Source organism: Melozone crissalis, unplaced genomic scaffold, assembly GCF_028551555.1.
Source record: "Melozone crissalis strain CALT ecotype California unplaced genomic scaffold, PUWL_Pcris_2 ptg000088l_1, whole genome shotgun sequence".
In the NCBI taxonomy this organism is placed as follows: domain Eukaryota; kingdom Metazoa; phylum Chordata; class Aves; order Passeriformes; family Passerellidae; genus Melozone; species Melozone crissalis.
The window spans coordinates 4130048-4139356 of NW_026535865.1; the positions used below are offsets into that span (position 1 = coordinate 4130048).

Here is a 9309-nt window from a genome sequence, read left to right on the forward strand (position 1 = left end):
TGGCTGAGGCTGGAAGGGAGCCAAGGCTTCCAGGAGTGACAGGGGAACAAAATCACTCAGGATGGGCAGGATGACACAAAATGGGCAGGATTACACCACAGGAGCAGATGGAACTGAAGGCACCTCACAGGACAGGGACACGGCTGGAGCAGCACTGGGATTGGGGTGAAGCCCCTGCACCTTCTCACCCTGAGCCAGGCTTGGCTTTGGGGCTGTGCCAGGATCTCAGGGATGTCCTTCACTGACACCTGATTTAAGCAGGGTTCAGGATGGATTTCCTGCCCCAAAACCTCAGCACTGTGGCCCAGCTGATGGCATCTTCATTGCTGCTTGGATTGACAGGCATTTGGAGTGGTGGGCATTTGGAGTGGTGGGCATTTGGATCGGTGGGCATTTCCCTCCTTGGCAGGAGACATGCAAGGAGCAGCCTGAGGGCAGATTTGCCAGGCTGCAACGTCCTGAGCCCTCCTGAGCTCTCATGGTTTGGTTTTATAGTAATTTCGTCTCCACAAAGCTGCACTGCAAGTCCAGGACAATCTCCCTCTGCTCTTGCAACTCTTCCCACGAGGAAGTGCCTCTTCCTCCTCCTCCTCCTCCTCAGGGCCACCAGGGCCTGGATCCAGCACAGCCCCAGCCAGTATAATCTTGAGCTTCCTTTCTTTTTCTGTAAAGACATTAATCAACCCTTCAACGTGACTCCACTACCTCTGCTGGCCAAGGCACTAAACCAAAGTGGTTTCGGTGTTTTTTTAAAGCTATGAGAATTTTCCTGCACTGAGGCACAGAGAGATAAGTCGAGTTTTAGCTTGGAATGAGCTGAGAGCCTTTCCCTCCGTTCTCCTGCTTGTGGGAGACATAGCAGGTGGTGTTGGGAGGGTCTCAGATACCTTGGTACTGCAGAATCAGGCAATGGACAGGAGTTTTGAGCCCTCTGAAGTCGATGGAGAACCCATCTCAGCAAAGGTACAGAAACCCAGGTTAACTCACAGGTTTGGAACTGAGCCAGGGAAGAGCTGGACACCTGCAGGATTGGTTGTGCCCTCCAGCTCTTCCAGAGATTAGGATTTTTCAGGGGAACAGTTGGATTTTTCCAGGGCAGCAGGAGGATGTGGGAATGCTGCTGCCACGGCGGTACCACGTGCGTGTGAGGGTGGGTGAGGATGATGAGGGTGAGTGTGAGTGAGAGAAGGGGCTAAAGCTGCACTTGAGCTTCCCACAACAGCAGCTCCCTCCAGGTTGTGTGGATTCTGTGTTTGTCCTGATGCTGCACAATGCTGCCTTGCTGTGTTCATATTGGCATGCTTCCCAAAAAAACACAATAAAACCAGTGTGTTCTGACCCGTGTTTGTCCTGGGCATCAGGATTTTCCAGGCCAAATCCAAGTGTTTGTGGCACAAAAAATGAAGTTTAAAGCCCCCCAGAGTCCTGGGATGGATTGAAATGAGTGCAGCTGGGGGTGATGAGCAACTCTGCATCGCAATGTCTGAACAGCAGGGTCCCAAACCAGATCAGGGAAGGAAGGGGTTAAATCTGAACTTCCAAACTGCCCAGAGCAGCCAGTGAAGGCTCTGCAGGGCTCAGCCACGGTGCAGAGTCCTGGCAGGAAGAGATTCCAAACAGAATGAAAATTATGGGAACTTGCAGAGTGTTGAGGCTTTGCCACAGGGACAGGCTGAGCAACACTGCAGCACTGAGGGTGTACAAAGCTTTATTTGAAACAAGAGCCCAGAAAACAGGGAAGCAAAAGGCTTTCCCCACTTGTTTTCCCCCATGGCTGAGTCCTGGGTGGGACTGAGGGGTCACCACAAAGTCCAAGCTGGAAGACAAGGAATGAGGCCCAGGGATGGGGCTGCAGAGAGGCAGTGTGGGAATTTCCTTGGATTTCCTTGGCCATCTTTGAAGTGCAGGAATCTCCAAGAGCCCGTGAACTGCTGGTGGGAGCCAGCCAGCTCCTCACACCTGGAAGAGAAGGAGGGATGGGAATCATCTCCTGCTCCAGTCCCTCTGAACACCCCAAATCTGCACAGCCTGAGCAGAGGCACAGGTGACAGGGGAGCCTCACCCTGCTCTCCCCATCAGCTCCCTCCATGAGCTATTTAAAGCTCTGAGATCTTTCCCTGGAGGCAGCTGCTTCACACTGAGCTTGGAACATCCCCTGGCACTGCCCCAGCCTCCCCAAACAGAGGGTCCCCTCATCCTTACCCACTGTGTCACTGCACCAGTCTGTAGGTGATGTACCTGCCCGCTGTCTCGCTGGGCCTGATGATCTTCACTACCTGCAAGGCAGACACAGAGCTCAGGAACAGGAGGAGGAGACACTTTTTCTGCCCCAAAATGCCCTCAAGGATCATCCCCTCCCTGCCCTGCTCCAGGAGCTGCTGCCTCAGCCTGCTCCTCTCACCTGGCCACGCTTTATCCCAAAGTACCGAGCCACGGGGTCCCCAGCCTGGATCCTGGGGAGCTGGTTCTCCCTCAGCTTGCTGTGCTGGGAGTCAAGGAGAAGCTCCAGACACACCATGGCTGTTGGCAGCTCACAAAACAGAAATAAATCATGGCAGGAGGAGGGGTTTTCAGCCCAGATTCCATCTCACCTGAGCAGGATGGAGGGACACTCAAAGGGACACACAAAGGGACACTCAAAGGATACTATCGGGCCAGCAGCTCTGTCACCTCCTCCTTTGTCATCACCACGTGCTCTGGCACCAGCTGCAAACACAAGACAGGCTGAGATGAGGGAGCAGCTGGAGACAATGTGTTTGGGAGGGGAAAAGGACAACTGTGTCCCTCAGCCCAGCCAGAGAGCAGGAGAAGGACACTGGGAGCAGCAGGAATGCAGCCAGAGTGAGGGAGGGACCATCCTAGGTTGTGCTGTGAGGGTCCCCAGGATGAGGTGAGGGCTGAGAATTGACTCCAAATTCTCAGAAGACTGATTTACTATTATGTTATATTATATTATATTATATTATATTATATTATATTATATTAATTATATATATTATATTAAGTTAATGATATATTAAATTGTATTAATTATATATTATTATATATTATATAATATTAATTATTATTAATATTATATATAATATAAATATAATATGTACTATAACTATTATATATTATTATATAATTATTATATAATATTAATATTATTGTATATTAATTATATATATTATATACACTATATATTACATATTTTAACATTATAGTAATTCTATATTATGCATTATATAAATTGTTATAATATATACCATACTATATTAACTATATATTATATACACTATAGATTATATTAATATTATATAGATTATAGATTATATTGTATTATATTATATTCTAAAACTATATTATTCTATATTATATTATATACTAAAGAAAGAGAAAGGAGACATCAGAAAGCTGGACAAGAATGATCATAAAAACCCATGACAGACCCAGAGAGTCCAACACAGCTGGCTGTGATTGGTCATTAATTAAAAACAATTCACATAGAACCAAAGGTGCACCTGTTGGCAAGCAACCTCCAAACCACATTCCAAGCAATCAGATAATTATTGTTTAAATTTCCTTTTTGAGGCTTCTCAGGAGAAAACTCCTGGCAAAGGGATTTTTCATAAAATATCATGGTGACAATCCCACCCCTGCTCACCTCATGCTCCGTGATGTTGATGAGAAGCTCCTGCTGCAGGAACTGCTCCAGGATGTACTTGGGAGCCATGTCAACCAGGGACTGGAAGGAAAAATCCCATCAGAGGTGGCTGGGGCAGCCCTGGCAGGGCTCAGAGCTGCACCTGGGCTCACACAGACACAGGCAGGCTGGGAATGAGCCCATGGATCTCCTGGAACAGGGAAATATCTCTTTTTCCCTCCCCTTCCTGACTGTTTGTAGGTCCTCAGCTGTACCACTGCCACCAGGAGCTGCTGCTCTGGTTAAACGCATTTGGGTGCTAAATAAGAGTCTGTGCTAAGGCACAACAGGCTCTAGCAAAATATTTTCTCTGGAGAGAAACTCAGGGCTTTTATTTACCCAGAAACAGACAAGGAAAACCTCCACAGCCCCCGAGGGGGACACAGACCTGCTTGGCCGAGGGGGTCATTCCCTGCTGCACCACGATCAGCGCCCGGGTGATGTTCTCCTCCTGCATGCGCTGGCAGTACATCTTGATGGTCTTGATGCCCACCTTGGGCTCCTCTGAGGAGGAAAGAGCCACACCTGGGTTTCACTGAGAGCCCTCAGAACTCCCCTCCCCGGGGGCTCAGCTCCGAACCTGCCCTGAGGGCACAGGCGGGCCCCGGCTCTCCGAGAGCCTCCCCAGGCCCCGCGGGCCGGCGCTGCTCACCGGGGAAGAACACGAACATCTGGTCCGTGGGATCATCGTTGTGAGCCACCAGCACGGTCAGGTCGGTGCGACGGGGGCGGCCCTCGCTGGGTTTGTCCCCGAACTGCGCCTTGAACTCCTCCAGCGTCTGATCCAGCTCGTCCTGGGTCACCAGGTACCCGCGGTCGTGGCACAGCTGCGGGGGCAGCACCGGGCTCAGCAACCGGCAGGCGGAGAGGTCCCTACGTTCCCTCACCTCCACCCTGCGGCACTCCCCACACAGCTCGCCCTCCCGGTCCCTCCGATGCCCCGGACCTGCATGATGGTCTTGCGGATCTTCCATAGCCGGTACGTCTCCTCCTCGTCGTCCATCTTGGCCGCGGAAGGCTGTGCGGGCTGCCCACGCTACCGCCTGTCCCGCACACGTGCACGGGGGGCCTCAGCCGCGGCGCCTCCTGGGAGATGTAGTCCGCCGCCAGCTGCTCCCCGCCGCTAGCTCCGGAGGGAACGGGCATCTCTCTGCTGCTGTCGGGGTGGGGCTCTGGGTGGCTGCGGCGCTGTTCGGAAAGCCGCGGCCGGTTGGCAGGGAATCGCCGCCCGGGAGCCGCGGCTCGCAGCACCTGTCTCCAACCCCACCCTTTGCTCTGCCCTTGCCCTCCGCCCTCGTGGTCTCTGCCGATAAACACCCCTGCGGCCACCCCGCCTGTCCTGCCCTTCTATTGGTCATCTTTCCATCCATCACCCCGCCGGGGCCGCCTCTCTGCGCACTGATTGGCTGATCGGCCAGAAAGGGCGGGGTTTGTGCGGGATGGGCTGGGGCGGTGCGGTGCGGGGCGCGCTGTGGTGCGCGCGGGCGGCGGCGCGGGCAGCGCTCCTGGGACCAGGGCTGATCGCGGCGCGGAGCATGGTGAGAGTGGGACTGCCCCGGGCGCTCGGCTTGGCCCGGCCCGCTCTGCTCTGGGACCGCTCCGGGCCTGGGGCTGGGCCCGGGTCTCTCCCGCGGGGTGCTCGGGGTGGGCGGCGGCGGCTCGGGCCTGGCCTGGCGGGGGCTCGGGCCTGGCCTGGCCTGGCCTGAGGGGGCCGCGGGGAGGCTCCGCAGGGTCCCTGAGGGGAGCGGAGCGGAGGTGGCGGGGCCGGCGCCGCAGTGATGCTCTCGCCCCGCAGTGTGCCCACGCGGACGACTGGCGCTCGGCCAAGGCCATCTACGACTTCGTCGCCCTCGACATCGATGGCAACGACGTGTCCCTGGAGAAGTACCGGTAGGACGGAGGGGTCGGGAATGCAGCGCTGGGCGAGGTTGAGCCACAGAGGCTCTTGCGTAACCCTCACGCCTCGGCCCGGCGGGTGAGGGACCTCTGGCCGTGCCCTGCGGGGAAGGGCAGCTCATCCACCCCCTCTGCAGGGGCGACGTCTGTATCATCACCAACGTGGCCTCCAAGTGAGGGAAAACGGCGGTAAACTATACTCAGCTTGTCGATTTGCACGCCCGATACGCTGAGAGGGGTTTACGGATCCTGGGATTTCCCTGCAACCAGTTTGGGAAGCAGGTACGCGGGGTGGAGGGCTCGGGTTCCCCGGGAGTGTTGGGATGGACCGAGGAACCCTCACGGTCGTGGTGTGGCCCCTCAGGAGCCCGGGACCAACGCTCAGATCAAGGCATTTGCTGAGGGCTACGGGGTGAAGTTTGACATGTTCAGCAAGATCGATGTCAACGGGGACGATGCTCACCCGCTCTGGAAGTGGCTGAAGGAGCAGCCCAAAGGGAGAGGCACTCTGGGCAAGTGAGTGTGGCAGGGAGAGCCCTGGGGAGCCACAGCCCTGCAGCCAGCAGGGAGGGCTTGGCTCAGGGAGGGTGAGGAAGGGCTTTTCTGCCCGAAAACTCACTCCTGTTTTTTCTCTCCTAGTGCAATAAAATGGAACTTCACCAAGGTAGGACACTGTAGTGGTTATGGTTGCCTCCTCTGGGGATCTGAGGGGGGTCGCTGGTGTAGGAGGGAGCCTCACACTGGGCTCTGCTCAGGTGTCAGGGCAGGAGCATCCCAAGGGGTTTCTGTGTCTAGAGACCCTTGGGAACCCCTGCCCTGCCCTGCGCAGAGCACAGCTGAGGGGGAAGTGATCCTGTGGGGGCTCGCACTCTGCACTCCCTCACCATGGGTTGCTTCATTCCCACAGTTCCTCGTTAACCGGGAAGGTCAAGTAGTGAAGAGATACAGCCCGATGGACGATCCCATTGTAAGTGCTGGTGCTGGGGAGGAGGGGGAGGCTGGGGTTGTTCTCAGGGTACAACACTCCCTTCTTCCCCACAGGTGATCGAGAAGGACCTGCCTGCCTACCTGTAGCTCTGCTCTGCTGTCCCCCTGCCCGTGCCAACCCTGCTGCCCACGGAGCCTCCTCCAGCCCCATGAAGGGCTGCCTCCAACCCAGCTGCTGGTGGGGCAGCCCTGACCCACGGCGTGCACCTGCTGGACAGAGGCTCCAGGGGCCGTGGCCGCCGCGGGCAGGAGCAGCCAGAACCCCCTCACAGTAACGAGTCCCCCTGCAATAAAGGCGTTAGGAATGAGCTGCTGTGTTGGCTGTTGGATGGAGCAGGGATGGGGCTGGGGCTGCTGCGCCACTCTGCTGACAGCCTGGAGTTTGCTGGCAAGCCATGACCTTACACAACTCCTAAGCCAAGCTGGGATAATCCTCAGCGTTGAGGAGGAAGTGCAAATCTGGCATGATGTGTGCTCCTGAGGGGCAAAGGGAGAGCTGGGGAAGGTTTGTGTCCTCTGGGATCCCTCCTGTCCCATTGGGGATCCCTCCTGTCTCCAGGAATCCTGGCAGGGCAGGGCAGCAGAGGGGATGGGTCCAGCAGTGGTGCAAGCCCTGGCCAGCAGAAATTCCTGCAAAACAGAAGCCAGGCGTGTTGGGACACGGCAAAACATCCCCTGCAGCCAGGGATGTGTCTGACCACAGCGAGCAGGATCATCCTCATCCTCCTCCTCCTCCTCCTCAGGGCAGCGTCTTGGTGCTTGTGAAGCCACGGCCGTGCCCAGCCAAGCCCATGGGGCTGGTGTCCCATCGTGGGCAGGGACAGCTCAGGTTCTGCCGTGCGGGAATGCTGCTGCACCTCCTGCCAGGGCCTGGGGAGTGCTGGCTCTCCCCGTCACATCCACAGCCCCCTCAGGGAGTCTGCACCCAGGAAAAATCCCAGGGTCTCCCAGGTCTGACACCCCTGCAGAGCCTCCAGCACATCAGGGATGCTGGGAGGATCCTGCTCACATTTAGAGATCACTCACTGGAGTCACCCCATCCCTCCTTCCATCCAGCAGTGCCTGGATGTGACACCCCACAGCTGGGGGAACACTGGAACAGAGGCTCCTTTATCTGTGTTTTTCCAGCCAAGCCAGGAGGGAGCTGCCTCATCCAAGGCTGGATCCAGCCAGGATCCTCCTCTCCTTCTCCCAAGGACAGACTTGGGACAACAGCCCTCAATGTCACTGATTTGGTGACACAGGAGATACAAAGTCCAGCTGCCAGCATTGGATTCCTGATCCAAGTCCCTGCTGGGCTCTTGGGGCAAGCTGGATAGACCAAGAGATAGAGACAGAGCTGGGAGTTACAGAAATCTCACATGTGGCTTCTGTTCCGTTTTTACTGAGCAGAATGAAAAATTATCCTTCTGAGGCAAGTAGAAAATTCAGGAATTATTAGTCCAAGGCACATAGTCTAAAAAATCTCTTTACATATATACAACTTAATTATAAATATACATAGAAACAAGGGCAAACAACAAGCAGATTAAAAAGTGCCAACACAAAGGTGTCAGGAAGAAAACAGGGACTCATTAAAAATACAATCAGTAGGACAACTGCAGAATAATTTAGTTAAAAGGTAACATTACATATTATTAACCCTGACAAAACATGGGACTGGGGCAGGGAAGGGATTCCTTGAAGGTGATCTCTGTCTTTCCAGAGACCAGGGAGGGAAGATTGCATATATTTTAAAGTTAAGGTCAAAGCCACCAGGTAAGGCTCCGGTGACAGCAGAGGGTGCCCAGCAGGGAATTCCCCCTCGCTATTCCTGAGTTTAAACCTCTTTGAGCTGGGTTTTCCCGGCGTCCTTTTCCCTCATTGCTGGGAATTCGGCCCCAAGCGAGCAGTGCTTTAAATAGGGGAGGTGTGGAGAGGGGCAGCCTGGCTCTGCCTGGCCTGGGGAAGGCTGCAAGGGGGGAGAGAAGCAGAGCTGGGGGAGAGCAGCAGGGCTTTGGGGGACACAGGGGGCTCCCCCATCTTTGGTGATCATGTTGAGGTAAGGAAGGAGGTGAAATGTGGCCCCGACTGCAGGGACTGAGCCTGGGCTGGTGCTAAGCTAGGGAGGGGGGTAAGGACAGGCCCCCCCAAAACGAAATTCAGGGACCAGAGTAGCCTCAAACTGAGCCCACTTGTGTGGCACCAGGGCGGGTCGGTGTCAGGAGTGAGCTCACAACACCTGGACACAGACCCAGAGCAATTCCCAGCACCAAACGGGCACTGGGCCAGTCCCTGAGCCCTGGGGGGACATGGGGGTGACACCACCAGGCACTGTGAAGCTCCAGCCCCCTCAAAACTGCCCTGTTAGGGCACAGAGTACCCCCTCTCTGAGGAAGGGCCCAGGTTCTTGCCTGAAATCATCCCGGTGCCACTTTTGGGAAAGGCTTTGATGCCCTCGGTGCTGGGGTGGAGGCAGCAGGGGGTGGGGCAGTGCTTTGCAAAGCCGCCTTTGTTCTTTGGTATCCGAGAGGGAGATTGCAGCAGGAGCAGCCAAACTGCAAATCCCGGGTGGTGACAGTGACTCTGCACACCCTGACCAGTGACACTGACACTGCACATCCTGGGCAATGACATTAACACTGCATTTTTCAGGCAGTCACAGTGACACTGCACACCCTGAACAGTGACAATAACACTGCATATTTCATGCAGTGACAATGACACTGCACACCCTGACCAGTGACTCTGCACGTCCTGGC

General features: G+C 55.4%; 2 protein-coding genes across 2 annotated transcripts; one reads left to right on the forward strand and one right to left on the reverse strand.

The window, feature by feature from the left end:
• Positions 1-1691: 1691 nt before the first annotated feature.
• Positions 1692-4722, reverse strand: POLR2E (RNA polymerase II, I and III subunit E). The gene is made up of 8 exons (XM_054291058.1): positions 4632-4722; positions 4338-4512; positions 4074-4189; positions 3647-3727; positions 2648-2706; positions 2402-2480; positions 2203-2276; positions 1692-1959 (listed from the first exon to the last, which is right to left on the reverse strand). The coding sequence occupies exons 1-7, from the start codon at positions 4686-4688 to the stop codon at positions 2211-2213; spliced, it is 633 nt and encodes a 210-aa protein (XP_054147033.1). The 5' UTR covers positions 4689-4722; the 3' UTR covers positions 1692-1959; positions 2203-2210.
• Positions 4723-5124: 402 nt separating this feature from the next.
• Positions 5125-6746, forward strand: GPX4 (glutathione peroxidase 4). The gene is made up of 7 exons (XM_054291064.1): positions 5125-5223; positions 5481-5575; positions 5719-5863; positions 5946-6097; positions 6221-6245; positions 6489-6548; positions 6623-6746. The coding sequence occupies exons 1-7, from the start codon at positions 5125-5127 to the stop codon at positions 6653-6655; spliced, it is 609 nt and encodes a 202-aa protein (XP_054147039.1). The 3' UTR covers positions 6656-6746.
• The last annotated feature ends 2563 nt before the right edge of the window (positions 6747-9309 follow it).